We start from the raw sequence: 22,895 nt of genomic DNA, 5'->3' as shown, positions 1-22,895 counted from the left end.
AACATGATAATGTGTTATATTATGGTCATAAAAAAAATAATAATATGCAGTAAGCTAGTTTTAGTTAAATATATGCGCTACGTTATTGGTTTTTATGTCTATTTATTACATTTTTATTTTTTCTATAATTAGCCGTATAGCATACTATTAAAAAATGCTTTTGTGCTGGATTGGAAGGCCCATTGGTGCCTAATGCCTGCTTACTGATATGTTGTAGATGCTAGAGCAGCAACAATAATGGGTCTGGAATCCATTCCTTTAGATTTATAGAGGTACCCATGTAAAAAGGTGAAAAAGTTATAATGAACTTCGTCTGCGCAGCAAATAAAATGTAGCAGCTATAGTGCTTTAGAACTGCTAAAGCTCGGCCATCCTCTCTCTCCTGGCTGATAGCTTTCTCCAGCCTTTTTGTGTCATTAGACAAATGATCAGAGATGGCCATGAACTTTCATTTACTGAGGCATGTATTGACTCAGCAGAGAAGCTATTGATTGAAAGTGGAACGTTCCCATCACTCTCCCAGCTCTCGTCCCTTCGGTTCATTTAAACATTTGTCTTACAATGCCACACTGATCGCCTCTGTTACAAATCTGCTGTAACTTCCTTTTGTTATCTTCACTGTCTCCCTTTTCTTCAATGTATTTTCTAACTCTCTCTTCTCGCTTTCTTCACTTTATTCTTCACTCCTCTCTGCATCCTCTCCTCCCTCTCCCTGCCAGGCCATAACATTCGACTGTCCTCTGGCAGCCTCAGAAAGGACCACGCCTGGATTAGGATGTTTAATTCCAAATCAAGCTCAGTTTCCCCCTCTCCATCAATGGATCACACAGACACAGACAATCTGGACATCAGAACCAAGGTGCAGCTTCTGGGGGTGCTATGGAAAAGACCCTTCGGGAGGCAGTCTGCTAAATGGTCCAAAAGGTAAGAGCAAGCCATTAATGCAGTTCATGCCGTACAAACAATGTTATATTATTCATTTTTTAACAATGGTTCCTCAGCAATGTTTACTACGTGGTCTGTGATTTATAGAGCTTTTAAAACATGTACTCTGCATTGTCTTACTTTTTTTTTTTACAGGTTCTTTATTATAAAGGACAGCTTTTTGCTTTACTATTCTGAGAATGAAAGGAGGAACTTTGAAAGCAACAGATATTTTAATATTCACCCCAAGGTGAGGATTGCATGTGCACCGCTAATCCTTATTACCATTGACACATCTATATCCCTCTACAGAGATTACCAGTGTACGCTCATTAGTATAACAACACAGTCTTCTAGGGCTTCAGCTTGACTGCACATCCCAATATCCTCATCAACTGAATCCCAGAAGCTGTACTATTGTAGTATCGCATCTGTGTACAAAATGGCCAATTCTTATCTTTATACAGATTTGAAGATTTAGCTGCCATGGCAAAAGTTTATGAATAATAGAGATGTTCCTATGTATAAGAATTATTCATGGGCAGTAATGCTTGCAATCTTTTTGTGGCTGCTTTTTATTACTTAGTGGTTGCTCATGTCTTGGTTATGTATAGAAATGTATGGCCATTATTTACGTCCATGTGTAGTTGGACATGAAGGTAGATCTATGTAGATCTATGAAGGTCCTTTAAATAGTATTGGAACAGTCTGGAAATTCTGCAAGACTTAGGATGCAATAATCATCACATTTATTAACTGTTATTAGAACACTTTGCTTTCTAAATTTATACTATGCTTTATATTACCTTTCTACTTTTTGATATTTAATGTATTCTTTTGGATGTTTTTGTCAGGGAGTGATACCACTTGGTGGCTGCCAGGTGGAAGCTAAGGAGGAATCCAGCATGCCATATGCCATTAAAATCTCACATGAAGATTTTCATGTAGGTATTTATTTATAAAGCCCCAGAAATGGGATCTCCTATTTCTTTTTGATTGTGTGTTGTTTAAGGCTTTATTATTAATAGGAAGTATGAAAACTTAAAGGAAAAGCAATGAGCTGTGTACAGTATTATGTGTATAAACATGTAACTGATTTAACCCCCACAAGCCTATAAGCAAAGTAGGCTATGTATAATCAGAGAAGGGGTATTGCGTAAGCATTGTCCCTTTAAATCATGCAACTTGTCATCTAATGTAGTCACAATTCACATACTATTTCCTGGCAGTTAAATCTATCTACTCGGATTTGTCCTTGGAACTAGTTTGTGGCACAAGTCTGGATATGGCTGCTTCTATCACAAAAGTGATGTTTAATTTTGGAACTCTCATATAGTGTACCTCTCTGTTTATAAAATGAAAAACAAAGCAGATTTCCGATTCCAGCAGTCATTTTCAGACAGGACTGAATCTCATTAATGGGGAAATTAAGACAACTGAATATTCTGACACTTAGATACATGGGACTCCGTAAAACACAGCCATACTGGGAGTTGGGAGAACTGTGGGAGTTTAAAAGGCTAGCAGAAGAACAAGAAATTAGAGTGAAGAGGCATCTGTAGATGTGTCTGGAGTGGATTTGTCAGGGGTGCAGGGGTATTTGTGGATGTCTCTCAAATGGGGGGTTATCTGTGGATGTTTTTGGGGTAGATGGTGTCTGTAAATGTCTCTGGAGTGGAGGGGTGCTCGTTGATGCGTCTGGAGTGGATGGGTGTCTGTGGATGTGGATGTGTTGGAGTGGTATCTGTAGATGTGTCTAGGGTGGAGTATCAGTGGATATGTCTGGGGTGGAGGGGTGTCTGTGGATGTGTCTGGGCTGGAGAGGTGCCTGTGGATGTGTCTAGTGTGCTGGAGTGGATGGGTGTCTGTGGATGTGTCTGGGGTGGAGGGGTGTCTGTTGATGTGTCTGAAGAGGATGGGTGTCTGTGGAGGTGTCTGTGGATGTTTCTGGAGTGGATATGTCTAAAGTGGATGTTGATGTGTCTGGGGTGAAGGGGTGTCTGTGTATGTCTCTAGGTTGTAGGGGTGCCTGTGGATGTGTCTGGAGTGGATGGGTGTCTGTTGATGTGTCTGGGGTGAAGCTGTGTCCGTGGATGTGTCTGGGGTGTAGGGGTGCCTGTGAATGTGTCTGGAGTGGATGGGTGTCTGTGGATGTGTCTGGGGTGGAGGGGTGTCTGTGAATGTGTCTGGGGTGTAGGGGTGCCTGTGGATGTGTCTGAGGTGGATGGGTGTCTGTGGATATGTCTAGGGTAGAGGAGTGTCTGTAGATGTGTCTGGGGAGGAGGGGTTTCTGTGGATGTGTCTGGAGTGGAGGAGTATCTGTGGATGTGTCTGGAGTGGAGGAGTATCTATGGATGTGTCTGGAGTGAAGGGATGCCTATGTATGCATCTGGGGTTCAGGGGTGACTGTGGATGTGTTTAGGGTGCAGGGCTGTATGTAGATGTGTCTGGGGTTGAGGGTTGTCTGTGGATGTCTATGGAGTGGAGGGATATCTGCGGATGTTTCTGGTGTGGAGGGGTGTCTGTGGATGTCTCTAGAGGGGTGGGGTTTCAGTGGATGTGTCCGGTGTAGAGGGATGTCTCTGGTGTGGAGGGGTGTCTGTGGATGTGTCCAGTGTGGAGGGATGTCTGGATGTGTCTGGTGTGGAGGTATGTCTGTGGATGTCTTTGGGGTGGAGGGTGTCTGTGTATGTGTTTGGTGTGGAGGGGTATCTGTGGATGTGTCTGGTGTGGAGGTATATCTGTGGATGTCTCTGGAGTGGAGGGGTGGATGTGTCTGGTATGGAGGGATGTCTGTGGATGTGTCTGGTGTGGAGGGATGTCTGTGGATATGTTTAGGGTGTAGGGGTGTATGTAGATGTGTCTGGTGTGGAGGGATGTCTGTGGATGTCTCTGAAGTGCAGGGGTGTCTCTGGATGTGTCTGGTGTGGAGGGATATCTGTGGATGTGTCTAGTGTGGAGGGATGTCTGTGGATGTCTCTGGAGTGGAGGGATGTCTGTGGATGTGTCTGGTGTGGAGGGATGTCTGTGGATGTCTCTGGAGTGGAGGGATATCTGTGGATGTGTCTAGTGTGGAGGGATGTCTGTGGATGTCTCTGGAGTGGAGGGATGTCTGTGGATGTGTCTGGTGTGGAGGGATGTCTGTGGATGTGTCTGGTGTGGAGGGATGTCTGTGGATGTGTCTGGTATGGAGGTATGTCTGTAGATGTGTTTGGTGTGGAGGAGTGTCTGTACTCCTGGCCACTTCTCTTTCTTGTTCACACATTATTAAGCAGGAATGGGGACAGGGCAGTAATGCAATATTTGTACATGATGTGACCAAGTTATTGCTTACTTCTGACGCAATCCTATGGCTTATGTAACATTACAAATAGCAGTTCAAACCCTTTAGTGTGCATAGTGCATGCATAGTGTAATACGCAGACCAAGTGATTTTATTCAAAGAAGATTTACACTCTACACTCATACAGTAAAGTGCGGTGTATGTTAAACTATTTTTTAATACAATTATTTTCATCCATTTTTTACCTTTCATTGCCCCTGATCTTCTCCAGCTTTTTTTTTCCCCACTTGCTGGTAATGACATCAATGTACCATCCCCCTACAATATGTGTCCACAATCCTGCTTGTAGTCACCACTGGGAGCACAATGTGACAGGGTGACAATGTAGATGCACAGTTGGGAGACAGTTGTCACACCATAACAGGAAATAGTGGAACAAAGAACTTAATAGCATGATCTCCAAGACCTGTTTTACCAAGAGTTGCATATTTAAAATTTGAAAACAGCTTCTGAAATTATACTATCATATTACGACTTACTGTATATGAAATTTCAGTAGTTGGATTTAGATCTACTTTCACTGCTGTCAGAATAATGAAAGGTGATATCTGGTTGCCAGTGGTCACTGCACATTGCTATTTTCCATACCAATATTCTACTCTTTCTAAACAGTCTGTGTGTTCCAAAAACCCAAAAACAAATAAGTCAGGCAGTGGCACTAATATACTGTATGTGTCAAAAGTTTTTTTTACTAAGAAATAACATTATTTTTCCCAATGTGAGCAATCAGCTTCAAGCCTTCAGATTCCAGCTGTCATTTTCCAGGCAGGTTTGAATCCGATGAATGTCCATGGGGAAATTAGGAGAGCGCTGACACTTGAATAAGTGGGACCCAGCTAGCTAGGAGTGAACAGACAGAGATCTGTAAAATCACAGTAGTGCCCTTATGTGTGATTCTTGAGCCCAAATGCAGATAATTCCTGGACGTATTCTGGGACAGCTTTTCATCAAGCTATACCTCAATGGGACTGCAGCTTTCTCATTCTACTCTACAGGGAAACATCCTGCTGGCTGCAGAGACTGAGATTGAGCAAAGCCAGTGGCTGGAAATGCTGCATGAATCTGGCAAAGTGTAAGTGCATTAGTTTTTATGCTTTCTGAAAATGCCAAAGTGGAATTTATGACACAGACAGAAGTAGATAAAAAACAGACTGATCAACCATGACACATCTTATTAATTATTTTTCCTTGTTGCTAAGGATGCCGGAAGGACTGACCTGTAAGAGATTTAACATTGCAAATACAGACATACAATGATCACAGTCACTAGACATCAAAGCAGAGCCCCAGCCAAAAATGGCAAGATAAAAATGATTAACCCATAAAAGATAAAATAACAAAACCAGCTTTTGCTGAAATTTGCTGTAATTTCAGTCCTGGATTTACCCCTACAGTACTTTTTTCAGTCCTTGGTCTGCTGGTTGGCATCATTCAACCCACTTCCTCTGAGCCTAGGGTTGTCCTTGACATACCCCAGTCTTTGACTGGACATTAAAAAGAGAAGTGATAATTTAATCTCTTTGTCAATTTGCTTCTTTCTTCTATCAGCATGCCTCTTGTCAGCACATGAACAGATTGGGCCCTTGTACTGGGCTAGAATAGGCCAACACCAGGTCCAATTCAGATACTTACACTTCTTGCATTAAAAAGTAAATGTAATGATGTATTGATAATTATACTGTACAACCGCATTTATTTGTGTCTTTTAAATCTGTCTAGAGTACAGCTTTAAAGAAGAATTCCAGGAATTAATATTTTTACATAGCTCCGTTGGTCCAATGTAACTATGCATATTCCATATCTCAGGGATCCCTCTAGAAGCTGGAAACCACTGTAGTAGGCACCGCTGCTACAATGATCTCCACTCATTTCTGGGTCTTGTGACAAAGACCTCCCCTACTACTGCATTCTGACTGCAGGAGCAACCTCTGAATGGCACCATGCAGAGCGGGCAGAAGCAAGTGGAGATCACTGTGGTAGCTGTGTCAACTACATTGATTTCCAGCTTCTAGAGCAGGGGTGGGGAACCTTTTTTTCCCAAGGGCCATTTGGGTATTTATAAAATCATTCGGGGGCCGTACAAAATTATCAACTTAAAAATGTGCCTGTTATATTTGATCAAATATTTAATTAACTCACCCCTAATGTGATGGCTTCTCTTTGGTGAAGTGTGTGATGTTAGCTGGTATTGATGATGTTGCTACTCGCAACTGGTTTTCCAGGTTTGCGTCGGTCAGTCTGGAATGTAGTCGACTCTTTGTGGTGGTAAGTTTTGAAAAGAACTGCTGGCGGGTACTGGTGGTTGGTACTGCTGGTGGGTATAGCTGGCCGGTACTGCTGGTAGGTACAGCTGGCTGGTACTGCTGTGGGTACTGCTGGCTCAGGCTGGTACTGATGACTTGTACTGTGCTGTGGGTAGTGCTGGCTGGTACTGCTGTGGGTACTGCTGGCTGGTACTACTGGCTCAGGCTGGTACTGCTGTGGGTACTGCTGGCTGTTACTGCTGTGGGTACTGTCGGCTTAGGCTGGTACTGCTGTAGATACTGCTGATTCAGGCTGGTATGGTGCTGTAGGTACTGCTGGCTGGTACTGCTGGCTCAGGCTGGTACTGCTGGCTCAGGCTGGTACTGCTGGCTAGTACTGCTGGCTCAGGCTGGTACTACTGGCTAGTACTGCTGGCTGGTACTGCTGTGGGTACTTCTGGCTCAGGCGGGTACTGCTGGCTGGTATTGCTGTGGGTACTGCTGGCTCAGGCTGGTACTGCTGGCTGGCACTGTGCTGTAGGTACTGCTGGCTGGTACTGCTGGCTGGTACTGTTGTGGGTACTGCTGACTCTGGCTGGTACTGCTGTGGGTACTGCTGGCTCTGGCTGGTACTGCTGTGGGTACTGCTGGCTCTGGCTGGTACTGCTGGTTCTAGCTGGTACTGTTGTGAGTACTGCTGGCTCTGGCTGGTACTGTTGTGAGTACGGCTGGTTCTGGCTGGTACTGCTGGTTCTGGCTGGCACTGCTGGCTTTGGCTGCTACTGCTGGTTCTGGCTGGTACTGCTGGCTCTGGCTGGTACTACTGTGAGTACTGCTGGCTCTGGCTGGTACTGCTGGTTCTGGCTGGTACTGCTGGCTCTGGCTGGTACTGCTGGCTTTGGCTGGTACTGCTGGTTCTGGCTGGTACTGCTGGCTCTGGCTGGTACTGCTGTGAGTACTGCTGGCTCTGGCTGGTACTGCTGGTTCTGGCTGGTACTACTGTGTGTGCTGCTGGCGGGAAGTGCTGACTATGCTGAAGTGTAGCGACACCGCGCTGGAGGAAGAGGCGATGGTTCCTGTATCGGTCACAGGCAGAGTACATTTGATATCACTCTGCCCGTGACTCACTCAGACTGTCAGAACGGAGCCGGAACTATACAGGAAGCATCGTCTCCGTTCTGACAGATCAGCTGAGAGACACAGGCTCAGCTGCACAGGAGGCCTGACCAGATGACTTCCGTATGTTGACGGGCCGTAGGTTCCCCACCCCTGTTCTAGGGGAACCCCACAGTTATGGTGTATGCACAGTTACATTGGTCTAAGCTGGACCTCCAGATGATGCTTAGAGGTTTAACAGTGGCAGATTATTTTTTTCTCACCTACAATGACTACCAATATAAGGGGGGGGGGGGGGTACACTTTTTCACTGACTACCAATGTAAAAAGACACTATAATTTTCACAGTCTAGGTTTCTTTTAGGTGTACCGCACACCGGGGTCTCCCTTACCTGTTCAGAGGCTGCCAGACCCAAGTAGCAGTTTCAGAGCACACCAGCAAACACAAGCTCAATTTTTTGTAGAATTATTTAGTAATTAAACAGGAAAGAGGGATGAGTGTGCAGTATACTCCTAAAATGCCAGCAACTACAGGAGAACAGATTCTCAAGGAAAAAAGTAATTTAGCAGCAGTGCTAAATATTGCTGGAGGTTAGGGGATAGTCAGTCCATCTGAGACTCTGTAAAAGCCGTCTCAGTCCTTATAGCAACCTCTGGCATCTAACCCCCAAAGCACAGGCACACATGGGGTCCCAGGTAAAAAGGTCCTACTCACAATGTCCAAGGACAGCTGTCTCCAACTTGCTTCCATGCAACACTCTTCAGGAAAAATGGGATCTTCTCCAGCTCAGCTACATAAGCTAGTGTCCTCCAGAAAATGTCTTTATTTATTATTACAGGTACTTATATAGCACTTTCAATTTACACAGCACTTTACATATACTGTAAATATAATACATTCACATCAGTTCCTGCCCTTAAAGAGCTAACAATCTAAGGTCTCTAACTCACATTCATATATACACATATAAGGGCCAATTTAGACAGGAGCCAATTAACCTATCAGCATGTCTTTGAACTGTGGGAGGAAACCGGAGTACCCAGAGGAAACCCACACAGGCACAGGGAGAACATGCAAATTCCAAGCATGTAGTGCCGCGCAGGGCCGGATTGGCCTACTGGGATACCAGGAAATTTCCCGGTAGGCTGGCAAGTCCCCTTGCCCTGGGGCTGACCGAACGTCAGTGGTTGCGAGCCCCACATGTACACTGTGCATGCACCGCCGCCGCTCGAGAAATCCCGTACGCACTCGGCCGTTTTCAGACAGACGGCGCATGCGCAATGATGTGTGGCGCCGGGCGGCGCCATTTTTAAATGTAAGGCCCCTCGGGACCCCTGCGCAGTCTCTGCATATCCTGTACCATGCCCTCAGCCCTGCATCATGCCATCAGCCCTGCATCTCCTGGAACATGCCCTCAGCCCTGCATCTCCTGCACCATGCCCACAGCCCTGAATCTCCTGCACCATGCCCTCAGCCCTGCATCTCCTGCACTATGCCCGCAGCCCCTGCATCTCCTGCACCATGCCCACAGCCCCTGTACCATGTCCGCAGCCCCTGCATCTCCTGCACCAACTTCACAGCCTCTGCATCTCTTGCACCATGCCTGCAGCTTCTTCCTCTCCTGTACCATGTCTGCAACCCCTGCATCTCCTGTACCGTGTCCGCAGCCCCTGCATCTCCTGTACCATGTTCGCAGCCCCTTTATCTCCTGTACCATGTCCGCAGCCCCTTTATCTCCTGTACCGTGCCCGCAGCCTCTGCATCTCTTGTACCATGTCCGTAGCCCCTGCATCTCCTGTACTATGTCCGCAGCTCTTGCATCTCCTGTACCATGCCTACAGCCCCTGCATTTCCTGTACCTTGTCCGCAGCCCCTGCATCTCCTGTACCAGGCCTGCAGCCCGTGCATCTCCTGCACCATGCCCGCAGCCCCTGCATCTCCTATACCATGTCTGCAGCCTCTGGCATGTCCTCCTGTACCATGCCTGCAGCCCCTGCATTTCCTGTACCATGTCCGCAGCCCCTGCATCTCCTGTACCAGGCCTGCAGCCCGTGCATTTCTTGCACCATGCCCGCAGCCCCTGCATCTCCTATACCATGTCCGCAGCCTCTGGCATGTCCTCCTGTACCATGCCTGCAGCCCCTGCATCTCCTGTATCATGTCCGCAGCCTCTGCATCTCCTGTACAATGTCCGCAACCTCTGACATCTCCTGTACCATGCCCATACAGCCTATGACCACCTTCTGTACCGTGTTGGCACTTTTACCACTGTTATCTGGAATTTGCTATATATATATATATAAATATATATATATATATATATATATATATAAATATATATATATATATATATATATATATATATATATATATATATATATTGTGACAGGAAGTCAGGTAAATCTGGGAATGTAGTCACTGAGAGGAGACACATTCCCACCTGCTTAGAAAGTCCATTAATTAATTTAGGGTGTTGGCTACAGAGCTAGCCAGCAGGAAGTTGAAAGGCCTTCACCTGTTCAGAATGAGGGAGTTAAGGCTCTATAATTTGTTCAGAGAAAGTCCTATTGTTTGCTGCCTCCAGAAGCTGCATCCTGAAGCCATGTGGGCTGGGAGCAGGAGGACAGTCAGCGTGTGCCTCCCGACAGGATGTGTGGGCCTGGGAGAAGACCCCCCGGAGTGATGTGTGCCCGGGACGGTAACCAAGGGTGAATACGTCTCAAAGGTGAGAAGACGAAGTGTTGTTGATGTGAAAGAAAACAAAGGGACATGTTCAATGGACAATGTTTGTGCTGTGTGAAAAGCAAACAAATGGACATTTGAGTGTCTGCTGTAGGATCAGCAGTGTCGGCCCAACAGTAGGTTGGGAAGACTTCTTAGGTAGGTTCCAGCGTGAGAAGGTAGCCGCCCACAGAGGCAAGGATTTATTTTGTTTTATTTTATTTTGATGTTTTTGCTGCATGCACTTGTTTGAAGAATAAACCTGTTGTTTGCAAGCACTTTTGGGCTATTTCTCTGTGAAAACGCACCCCCCAAGGAGTCATCTACACCCGCCACCGAGCTAATCCCTCACATATGGTGGAGGTATGCAGTGGGCATAAGCAGAGATCCCTGCAAGGAAGTGCAAATGTTTGATGAACTGTATCTGGTGCATGAGATTGCACAATCTATGTGTGCAGGAGAGAAGATCCTGACAGAAAAAAAAAAAGTGTTTTAAAGAGACAGCGGTCTCAAAATTATTTGATGAACTTTGTTGTGTCTGGTGCAAGTGACTGCACAAACTGTGTGTGCAGGAAAAGAGATCTTGCAAGAGAGAGAGAAAAACTACATGTGTTAAAGAGACAGTGGTCTGAAAAATTTTTGCTGGACTGTGAAAAATTTGTTTGTGGAGTTATTGAAGATGGGGCGTTCAAAACGCCTGAAGAATGCAAAGATAGATGAAATGAGAGACCGGATTCTATGGATGGAGGGGATGTTACCGTCTGAACCAGCCCCATCCATGCCTAAAGAGAGTCTACTAAAGAGGAAGGGTGTTGTCCCTAGCAACACTGATGAAACTGCTATGGAGACGCAGTGTGCTCAGATGAAAAGTAAACCCAAAATGGGGGAGATGCTGAAACAACGGAGCTTTGCAGCTCAACAAAAGGCTCATCAAGAGAGCATGGCAGGCTGGAAACAGAGACGCCAGCAGCCAATGGAGGCCATCGGTTTGGAGGAAACCGAGTATGTGTGCAGGGCTGAGTTGGATGCCTTGCAACGGAAAATGGAAGAAAAGGAACAAGCCTTGGAATTGCTTAAAATGGAGCATAGAAACTTGCAGGAAATGAATGAACTACTCAAGTCTCATGTGTTACAGTGGGAAGAATCCACTGCTCTTCTTTTGGTCGAGTTGCAAAAACGCAGAGAGACTATAATGGAGAAAGATACCATCCTCATGGAAAAGGAAAGTGAAATTCAGACTTTGCAGAAGCAAAGCATGTGTGAAATGTTGGAGTTGCGTAATCAGCTGGAAAAAAGTCTTCAGTGTTTGGAAGTTACAAAAATAGACCTGCAGGAGTCGCAGGAACAGAATGTCGCTCTGAAAACGACATTGTCTCTCAGCGACAACGAGAAAAGTGAAAGAGAGGCTAAATTACTGAGTACTGTGTATGAGCTCACTACTTTGAGCAATGTGGTAAATGAATGGCGTGCGGACTGTGAAAGTTGGAAAGGGGAAGCCCAACGTGTCCAGCAGCAGTTAAAGGAGAAAGAAGCCTGTGTGGCAGAATTACATTCTTATTCCCAGATGCTAGCCAATGAGGTGAAGGCTCTTATGCAGGGAAAAGGAGATTGTGAACATAAGAGGGAAAAAGTAGAGGCACAGCTTCTGGAATCGCAAGTCAAGGTGTCAGAAGGTGACCGATTGTGTGCTAAGCTGTCAGAGAAGGCAAACCGACTGCAGGTTGAGTTGGACAATGTTACAAATCAGCTTTCTCAAGCAGACAGCAAATCTAGAGAAATTGCGGAAGATTTTTCTATCTTGGAATCGCAGCTGCAAGACACGCAGGAACTCTTACAGGAAGAGAGGTGTCAAAGGCTGAGTTTTAGCACAAAGCTCAAACAAATGGAAGATGAGAAAAATGGCTTCCTGGAACAATTAAAAGAGGAGGCGGAAGCAAAGAAAAACCTATCAGAGCAAGTCGCAACATTGCAAGCTCAGATAGCGGATATGAAAAAACGCATGGAAGAAAGCGTTGGTTCATTACAGTGTGTTGAAGATGTGAAAAAGAAGTTTGATCAGATGCTTGGTGAAGAGAAGACTGTGTCTGCAAAATATGCAGAAGAACGCGACCGCGCAGAAGCGGAGGCGCGTGATAACGAGAGCAAAGCCCTGTTCTTGGCTCGCTCCTTGGAGGAAGCTCTAGAGTGTAAAGTTGAACTAGAAAGAGTTAACCAACAGCTGTGTACAGAAATGGAAGATTTGGTCCGCTCCAAGGATGATGTTGTGAAAAGCGTTCAGGAGCTAGAAAAGTCTAAGCGAGTCTTAGAACAGCAAGTAGAAGAGATGAAGATTCCGTTGCAGGAACTGGAAGAGGAATTCCAGGCAACAGAGGATCTGTCCCAAAGAGGGGATAGTGTGCCTGATGCAGTTTTTAAAAGGATCAGTGTTTTGGGGTCTGTCCTGAGTGAGCCTCAGAAATGTGATGACATGTGGCTTGAATCACCCCTGTGGAATAAACCGTTCCTTCAAAAACTTCAGCAAACAAAGGAGCTGTGTAAGAAATGTGATGTTTTCTCAGTTCAGGCTGAAAACCTAGTGGAGAAAACTAAAGCGGAGAAAACTAAAGCAAGTGATATAAATCTGGGAGAAAAAAGCAAACGCCACCTAGTGGAGAAAACTAAGGCTGTTGATGAAAACGTGAAGCAAATTAAGTTCAAGTGCCTTTCAGGGAATATTTCCAAAATGGAACTGGTGAAAGACAGGTGGCAGAAATTTGATCGTGATCTTGAGATACATTCCATGTGGAATTCAGATAGAGAAAAGGAACTAGGTGACCTTGAGCGGTCAAATAGTTCAGCAGAAAGTGCATTGAAGAAACCTGTAAAAGAATGTGTTGCAGTTCCATGCTTCTTCACTGATGCAGAGAGGAGGTCTATAATGGATACCACCCAGATCGCTGGGTTCAACTGTGTTGTTGCCTTTAACCCCTATGTTGGTGGAAGGAAAGTTGATGATGTTCTGGTTGGCTACTTCTGTGAAGAGTTTGGCAAGAAATATAAACTGAATATCAAATCAAATAGTAGGCCTTTACTGCGACTCGCTCAGGAGGGCGAAAAGTTTAAGAAGTTGATGAGTGCAAATGCTTCAGATCTGCCTATGAATATGAAATGTTTGAATGATATTGATATCTCTGGGAAAAGGAACAGGGGTCACTTTGAAGAAATGTGTGACAGCCTGTTGTCTCAATTGGAAAATCCTCTGCACAGCATCTTAGAGCAAGCAAAGCTCAAGAAGGAAGATCATTCCCTTTTACAACAAAAAGTCAATGATTGTGTACAGCTGTATGGAGAGGCAACTCAAGTCACAGAGGGATGTCAAGAGTCCCTACTTGGAACAAAGCTTAGTGAAGCAAAGGTTCTCAAAGTTTTGTGGAAAACATTTATGGATTGCAGAGAGAGGCGTCTTAAGAATGTTGAAGACCTTAAGACTAGCCCAATTGAGTTGCCTATGGATCACGGTCCTCCATGGTGGATTGGACAGACGGTTATGAGGGACAAGCTGTCTGACATTTATGAGAAAGCTGTCAATGAAGATGACAGAAACGAGAAGGAGCAAAATGATGCCAAAAATGCAGTTGAAGAATGTGTATATGAGATGAGAGACAAACTGTGTGGCATTTATGAGAAATCCGTCAATGAAGATGACAAAACAGTTTCATCCGGAAGCTTGAGGATAATAGGAGGCTTATCAGTGAGTCAGCAGTGCCTGACACATGCGTGCCTGGAAATATGTGTCCCAACCCTAGGGTTGAAACAAGAGGGGGGGGTATGTGACAGGAAGTCAGGTAAATCTGGGAATGTAGTCACTGAGAGGAGACACATTCCCACCTGCTTAGAAAGTCCATTAATTAATTTAGGGTGTTGGCTACAGAGCTAGCCAGCAGGAAGTTGAAAGGCCTTCACCTGTTCAGAATGAGGGAGTTAAGGCTCTATAATTTGTTCAGAGAAAGTCCTATTGTTTGCTGCCTCCAGAAGCTGCATCCTGAAGCCATGTGGGCTGGGAGCAGGAGGACAGTCAGCGTGTGCCTCCCGACAGGATGTGTGGGCCTGGGAGAAGACCCCCCGGAGTGATGTGTGCCCGGGACGGTAACCAAGGGTGAATACGTCTCAAAGGTGAGAAGACGAAGTGTTGTTGATGTGAAAGAAAACAAAGGGACATGTTCAATGGACAATGTTTGTGCTGTGTGAAAAGCAAACAAATGGACATTTGAGTGTCTGCTGTAGGATCAGCAGTGTCGGCCCAACAGTAGGTTGGGAAGACTTCTTAGGTAGGTTCCAGCGTGAGAAGGTAGCCGCCCACAGAGGCAAGGATTTATTTTGTTTTATTTTATTTTGATGTTTTTGCTGCATGCACTTGTTTGAAGAATAAACCTGTTGTTTGCAAGCACTTTTGGGCTATTTCTCTGTGAAAACGCACCCCCCAAGGAGTCATCTACACCCGCCACCGAGCTAATCCCTCACAATATATATATATAGCATATATAGCCCTATATGCTTTCATATCTGTCTTATCTATACTACACTCTTCAAATGTGCTTTAAAATGCATGGTTTTCCCTTTTATGAACAAGAAAATAATGATGTTATGCTGTTGGGCTAGTATAATAATGCTATGGGGCTGGTATGAAATTACTTCCAGGGCTGAATTTTTTTCCCAGTCCGGCCCTGGTGCCGTGGTTTCCAGGTTCCTCCTGGCCCTGAGCCAAACACATGCTGAGGCCCAGCAGCTCCTCAGTAACACATCTGCTTCCCAGGCCAGAGGCCCCTGGAGAAGAGAGAGACTGAACAAGCCTCCCAAACATTTATCTCCTCCTCAGCCATTTTCTGGGTGCCCCCTCCTAGGGATCGGCTGAGGTCAGAAAAATATCCAAGTGGTTGACCCTACTACTCTTTATCTGGAAGCTTCTTCTAGAGGCAGGTAGGAGCAATCAATCGCCAGACTTAGAAATATCTGCCCCGACCTAGAAAATAGATGTCTGAGTACAGCAGAGCAATAAAGTAAATGTATCCAGCCTAGGGCTGGGCACTACATAAAGCCATTAAAATCATTCATTTTATATTACGATTATTACTGTCTTATACAGCAGGGAAGTATTAGAAAATGATCCGCTCTGGGTGTCAAATACTTTAGGTACCCTACAGTATTCATTCTTTCTAATATTTTCTACAGCTTAATGATCAATGAGAGCTGTAGGTATAAAACTATTTAGCAGGGGTTGTGTGAGACCTGATAATTATTTTAAGATGTTTCTCCATGATAAAAAAAGGTTGGTAAAATGTGTGAATAGTTTACATCTAGGAGGTTTCTGTGGGAACTAATTATACAGGGATACCAGGTTTAGCAGCACATTTTGAAAAAGAGAATTTTAACACTGGCAAAACTCATCACAATCTAATTTTATAGTCTTCTTTAGGCCTACCAACAATAATGTAGAGGTGCAAGGGCCTGCCTGATTGGATACAAATTGAATGACTTGTTTACGTAGGCCCTCACTTGACATAGTTTGGATAAATCCAAAAGAGATTATACAAGGATTGTCCCATTAGATTATGTGTATGGCCAGCATTAAAGAGGAGCTCCAGGCTCCTTAGGAAGAAATAAAAAGTCAGCAGCTACAAAATTAGGACATTTCTTTGTCCAGGAAATCAGCGGTGTCCTTACCCATGCAGATTTATCAATCAGCTATAGGGTGCTGCCACTGCCATCTCCACTAAGGGAGACTGGCAGTAAACCCTTTCTACTGCCTAAAATGGGCTGGCTGCAGGGGAAGGAGGAGGGGGGCCGCACTTCCACCTGGTTTGCTGTGGCAAACTTAGCCGGAAGTGGGAGCGTGTACCTGTCAAAACCAGGTACCTTCTTCCCTCCAAAAAGTGCCAAATGTGGCAGTGGGGGGAGGGGGGGGGGGGAGGCAGACAACCAGAGCTTCCTCTTTTGGGCAGGGCTCCACTTTAGGTAGATAAAACTGTGTTAAAAAGGTAACATATGTTGCAGCTTCCCAGCTTCTGTTGTCTGCATACAAAACCGCTAAGATGGGACAGACTTCCCTATCAGCTGCTTTGGTATCAGAAGACAGCCATAGCAGCACAACACATGGCTGAGCCAAAAGCAAGATCTGTGCTGAGGCTGAAACACCGACTGATACCCCCCAACCATGGGCATGGGCTGTGTCCCAGTGCTGGAGTGCTTGTTTCAGCACCCCACTCTAGCTCCCTGCACACTCTGGGCGGCAAAATAACATCCTGCCCGTCTGTATAGTCCCGATATAGAAGAGGAAGTATTGAGAGCAGCAGCACAAGACACAAACTTCAGTCCAAGGTAAATGATTAATGATAATCCACTAACACCAATGTCACTATTATTTCTCCCAACCCTTGCTGCGCATAATTGTTCCTGTGCCCTGCTGGACACTATGTTACTCCTTCACCCCTCACTGGGCATTATTGTTCTCCTAAACCCCTGTTGGGCACTATTATTCTCCCCCACCTTTCACTCGACACTATTGCCCCCCCCCCCCACCCTTCGTAGGTCACTCCCCCTCCCCCCCCCCCCCCGGCCTACCTCCTTAAAGTAGAACTATAGGCAAAACTTTTTTTTTTTCATTTTGGATAGAGTATAGTAAGGTTATAACCCCCGCCAGATTTTATTCCACCATCTGTGTCCCATTGTGGAGTTTGCCCTTCACCATAGCCAAACAGGAAATGAGAGGAAATCCCTGTAAATTAATGGAAATCCTTGGGGACCACTAGGTCACCTGAACTAATTTCCTTATTGGATGATTTCCCCTCTATTCATTTTCTGGGGACAACCCAAAATGTGGAATTTTCTTTTACTTTCACTTTCAATGAAATGGTAAGCAGGACAAATAGAGAGGGGAAATCTCCATAACAGCAGTGCCATCTTAAGAGCTTTAAAGGGCCCCGGACAATGCAGTGCACTGGGGCCCCACCTACACAATCACCCACGAGAATAAAAATGCAAATTATCGATAAGGCGATATTTATTGGTACAGCAGTTCCAGGCTAGCTTCCAAGTTCAGCAGCTGGGCCGGTGAACACACACACAAACGGGAGTCAGACTCGACTGTCCTGTGTGTGCCTGTTCCCATGGAGGTGGACAGGCATTCCTGCAGTTGTGGGCTCCCCCTCCACGGCCCAAGTGGCCTGACAGCAGCACAGGACTGACAGGGGCTTGCCACCTGCTAAGTTCGGCAGTGGGATACACACGGGAATTGGGACTAATGCTTGGCTGGGGCTGGGTTGCTTGGCAGGTGGGGGCCCCTGGGCAACTTCCCAGCGTGCCCATTCGGTAAGATGGCCCTGAATAACAGGCGACAGTTTTGCCCTTAGTTATTCTTTAACACTGTTGCCCATCCCCCGCTGGGTACTGTTGTTTTTTCTCTGCTACCCCCTGGGCACCATTGTTTATTCCCACCCCCACTGGGTGCTTTTGTTCTAATCCCCCCCCCCCACTGAGCACTATAGTTTCTCCCCACTACCCCCTGGGCACTAATATTCCTTCCTCTCTCACTGGGCACTATTTTTCCTTCTGCCCCTGCTGGGCACTCCCCCAACCCCAATTGGACACTATTGTTCCTCTACCTCCCACTGGGCACTATTGTACTCCTTGTTAAGCCCTTTTGCTCCCTCCGCCCTCAATGAGTCTTGCCCCCCAACTGACCACAGGTTTATGTAAGTGAGGCCCCCACTTATAGCACAGTAATTATGGAGTGTTTTGTGGCACAAGGACTGCAAGGATGTAGGTTCAGACTCCTTTAAGCCACTCCCAATAGTCAAGTCAATTTAGCCTTGACGATTTTTGGCATGATGCACAATGCATGTCTTCTGGGTCTTGTGACAAGCACCTGCCATACTGCATTCTGAATGCATGAGCAATCTCTAAATGGCACTATACCGAGTGGGCGACTTCTCCTGTTCAGAATCCAGCAAGGCAGCCGCTTGGTATTGGACCCAGTAACAAATTTACTAAATTTCAAAGTTGGGAGGTATGCTGATTGGTTGTCTCTGTCTAAGCTCCCCTTCCTCTTTAGCAGAACCCATGTGACCAGCTGCTATGGGTGCATCTAGGTACTGATAGCTGATAGGGGGATGCAGCCAGCAGCTGAAATAAACATGGTAAACATGACATACCCAAACTAAAACTGTCAAAAGCTGTGTTATAATGTGCCAGTTATTCTAAATGTTAAGCTGCTACATTTAAAGGCATTTTTTTTTCAGTTTCCCTTTAAAACTCAATCTGTGTCTGAATAGAAATGAACCTATAGGCAAATCAAGACTGCAGAGGGAACAGTCACTTAGGTTGCCAGTACTTAGCCATTACTCTCTATGACTGAAGGCTGCCTTTTAAAGGTGGGTGGAGCATGGCAGAGACAATTTTCTAATTGTACTAATGCATACTTCCATTGCTCGGCACACAGGACCTGGCAGAACGCCCAACTGGGAGAGGCGATGATTGGAAGCCTGGAAGCTCAGGGTCTGCAGCTAGCTAAGGAGAGACAAGAATATTTTGGTATGTTAAATTAAGGATGCAGTATTCTGGTTCAATTCAATGTACAAGACAGATGAACAAATATACTCTAAGCAGGTCAAACTGATGCTTGTTGTTTTGCATGTGACCCTCATACTCTCTCTGCATTTGCAAACCCAGCTACCACCTAGTAAAAGTAGCAGTGATATCATCGCTGCAAATAGCCTCTATAGAGAGCAGATCTGTGGATGGCATCTAGCAGGCCAACCTGCTATAGACATGTGGGTGGGGCTTGATGAAGGTAAATATAAGGGTGCGCTGGCCTACAATCAATAAAGAATGCTGCACCTAAGACTCCCTGAATAACAGGAGCAGGGCCGCTGATAAGGCAGTACAGCCAGCCCTCCTGTACTGGGCCCAGGACTCATCAGTTCAAAAGGGGGGCCTGAGCACTTGCCAACCTGGAGGGCCAGCAGTACTGCCTTATTGCTGACACTTGTAACTCTTGCACAGTGCTATATGTGTCCCCTTCCCCCTGCTGTCTGGGTCCCCTGTGTGCCCCTTTCTTCCCGCAGTGCTGCAGTTTTCCCTCCTCTCCTGCTGGCAGCTGCTGAGGGCACACAGGTGGGTTATTTCAGGATGGTGAGCCCCATGGACACACCACTCTAAATAAACACAGTGAGCAATCGGTACCAGATAATGCCTTTGTGCCGCTATTCACTTGAAAGAGTCTTGTTTAGGGGGGCATAATCTTTGCCATGGCTGCAAACATAGCATCACAGCCTTGCATTTTACCAAATATATTATTTGATATTTTCGGAGGAGGAGGCCCTGTCAGGTAGGCTGTACTGGGCTCCATGATTTCTATCAGCAGCCCTGACAGGGAGATAAAGTGAAAAAAATCTATATAAGAAGTGTGCTGTCATAAAAGCACAATTCACAAAAAAAAAAATGTATACAAGAATATATAGTGCATAAAATCATGTGCACCAAAACCCAATACATATCACATTTTAGTGTATAACAACATAAAGTAACCAAAGTGCATATGAAAACAGATACACAAAACTATAGTAGAAAAAAAAGCTCCAAATAAATGCCAAGCAATGTAATCCAACAACAGTCCAAATTAAGTGATTTTGGAAAGACTTTAATGGTGCTTATGTTCTTATCCTTCAAAGTGCTGCATGCATCACCACCGTGCTCTAATAATGAAATGGGTGTTTACCAGACCCAAAAGGATCAATAGGCATGTAGGCTGTTCTCAGCTTGGGGATCGATCCGTGATACTGCGAATGAACTCCGTCTCCAGGATCACAGATGGATAAATGGAATAAAGGAAGACTAATACAGTAGTGCATTAGTGCATAAGTAGTGTTTATTAAAAAATAAATACACCTACAAAAAGTCGTAGAGATAAAAGCACTGATACTCGTGGTGGCACGGCTGCCTGCAGTGCGGTCTGTGCGCGCTGACGTCACAGTTGTCTCTACCCCACGCGTTTCCCCTCAGAAGACATTAACTGGGATTGGAGCTCGATGTCGGTGGGGCTTAATGCACCCTAGTGGGCATTTTGTGAAACAGCGCCCTAATGCTACACTGCAGTTAAAGAACGCAGTCTTGTGAATTCAGTATTAAGGAGGTACACCTGACTTAGAAACAAACAGGGCAACTTGTACTCAACACTTTGTAATCTTTGGGCAAACTTCCACACTGTTAACAATAATGCACTACAAACATATCTTCTGTTAGAGTTCACCCTTCCCCAGGTGTTCACCAACTCAGCAGTCCCATCACCTCACTCCTAGTGAGTACTGTATAAACCGTATGTTGTTATTGGATACAGGAAATGCCTTTTTTAATAACTCCATGCTTGAGACCCCTTTACTACCAAGCCTCCATCACCCTTGCCATGTCATCTGCTTCCTGGCAGGTTGGCTGCATAGGCATGAGACACAAGTACAGTAGTCATTAGCAATGGCAATATAGCCTCTGCTCATTAGACCTCTGTACTGTATCTTCTCTAACTTCTCTTGTCCCCTTGAATAAGCCCTATTCTTTGAATTTGCCATGCATGCACCCCTTTAATGACTTCAGACCAGGCAGTTAAACTGAGCAACAATGTTCTTTTACTAAAGTAGCTGTAAGTAGTATAGAAGCAGTTCTCTAAGACATCTCCAGCACACATTCCTGACAAGTTCTCTAAGTGCCCCTGTTGTAGTGCCCTATGACGTAGTCATACCTTGTTTCGGTAATAAAGTCCATCAAAAGTCCTTTGTAAGGCAAGAATCCATGGCAGTAAATCCACAGTTGGTAGCAGTAATCGATAATGGGTAGTAAATCCATGAATGGCAGCATAAGTCCTTATAAGTCCATGCTCCTAGGAACCCCGACTGGGCTCCCACAATGGGTCACAGACCGACAGAGTAACACCTATATCTATAACTCCAGTTGGGCTTTTAGTGCTTTCCATGGCTTTCCCCTCATTATCTGTCCTGGTGACAAAGTTTTACCAGATAGGAAATGAAGGGGAACAGAAAGGAAGACAGCAATACAAAGCTGACAGAAGTTCTAGTCTACTACTTGTAGCACTACTCCCTTGGGAGCTGCTAGTTACGGGTTCCCCTTGGTTACTATTAGCAACGACATGACAGTTCAACGTTTCCCAAGTGTTTTAGCTCAGTCAGGAAACAGTCCAGTAGCTTTGGGTTTTGTGTTTTTATTTAGAACTTGGATAGGAGAAGGGAATGAGTGGGATACTCCAACTTTAGTAATACTGAGTAACGCTAGTCACGGCTAGGCCGCTGCTTCAGTTTGTTTCAAGCTGTGATGCAGAACTGAATGAACTTTCTGAGGTAAACTGTATCCTGAGGTAAACTGGACTGTACTGCAGAACAACTTCAGGGCCCTTCCTGGCACCCCCTTTTGTTCCTAATCTTCAGGGTCAACTACACGGCACCCCCTTTACTGATACACTCCTTGTGTGAGCTATCTCCTTGATCCCCTGACTTCTCTGGAGTGGTCCCCTCTCCTAGGCAGACCCTTAGGCAGATCTCTTGATACTCACAATACTGTTTTTCCCAAGATGATTCTGCCAGCAGCTCCACTTGTCAGCACTCTGGATCCTCTGCAGCTCAGCTCCACACTTGGTTCAATAGGCCGACTGCCTGAACCACCTTCCTCACACCTGCAGGAGGAGAGACCAGCCGTCTGCCTCCTCCTGGGACTCTGCTTCCCGCCAAAGACGCCCTGTCACATGCTCCTCCTGGATTTATAGCCAATCACAGGATGCATTGCAACAATGCCCACCCACTGAGACAGCCATAAACCCTGGTGTGCTACTGGTTAGGTTTCCTCCACTGTCCAACAAGCTCACTTATTGGATACCAGTGGGGACACTCCCTTAGACCCAGTAAATCACACCTGGAAACATGTAACAGGCTAAACTAACAGATCAGGCTCTCCTGATAAGCAGAAAAGAGCCACTAAATGCATTTTCCTAGCACTTACCTAGGAGGGTGCTACATACTCTACCATAAAAGGAGCATTTTTATTTCCATATGTGCCGCTTTTGGAGATTTACTCACACTGGGTGTACTAAAGCGGATGCCTGTGGAGAGCTGTGTTTACCTACACGAGGATGCACAGGTGTTCCATGTATTCCTGTGCAGGCAGTCCTATTGATGTCAACTGAGACATAGTGGCTGCATTGGACACAACCGCTGCTCCCCATTTGGCATGCATGTGGTAATGGGTGTATGCGGTTCTGTGTCCATGAACGCACACCTGTGTGGGTATACATGGCCCTCCATGGGTGTACACTTCAGTATGCCCTGTGTGAATGGAACCTTACCCTCACTTCCTGTTTGGTAAATGAGCTGTCACCAGGAGAAGAAGTGAGTGCAAATTTCTGTAACAGAGACCTAGAGATCCATAACAATCCAATAGGGGTTCGAATCCTTCCTGTTCTATTTAACTTAAACAAGATTTATGACGTACAGTTGGAGTGAACCTTTGAAAATGT

At 45.6% G+C, this 22,895-nt stretch overlaps 1 protein-coding gene across 1 annotated transcript in view; it reads left to right on the top strand.

The window, feature by feature from the left end:
• The first annotated feature begins 555 nt into the window (after positions 1 to 555).
• The window catches only part of PLEKHD1 (pleckstrin homology and coiled-coil domain containing D1), a 70,512-nt gene continuing 48,172 nt past the window's right edge, over positions 556 to 22,895 (top strand). The window contains exons 1-5 of the mRNA XM_082242948.1: positions 556 to 924; positions 1,081 to 1,174; positions 1,779 to 1,868; positions 5,263 to 5,339; positions 18,822 to 18,913. Coding sequence (XP_082099074.1) covers positions 776 to 924; positions 1,081 to 1,174; positions 1,779 to 1,868; positions 5,263 to 5,339; positions 18,822 to 18,913 — 502 coding nt within the window. The 5' untranslated portion in view covers positions 556 to 775. The remainder of the gene's footprint in view (positions 925 to 1,080; positions 1,175 to 1,778; positions 1,869 to 5,262; positions 5,340 to 18,821; positions 18,914 to 22,895) is intronic.

The sequence above is a fragment of the Pelophylax lessonae genome (assembly GCF_965119305.1).
Source record: "Pelophylax lessonae genome assembly, chromosome: 13".
In the NCBI taxonomy this organism is placed as follows: domain Eukaryota; kingdom Metazoa; phylum Chordata; class Amphibia; order Anura; family Ranidae; genus Pelophylax; species Pelophylax lessonae.
Note: the sequence above shows the minus strand (reverse complement) of the source record. Positions and strands in the feature narration are given on the sequence as shown.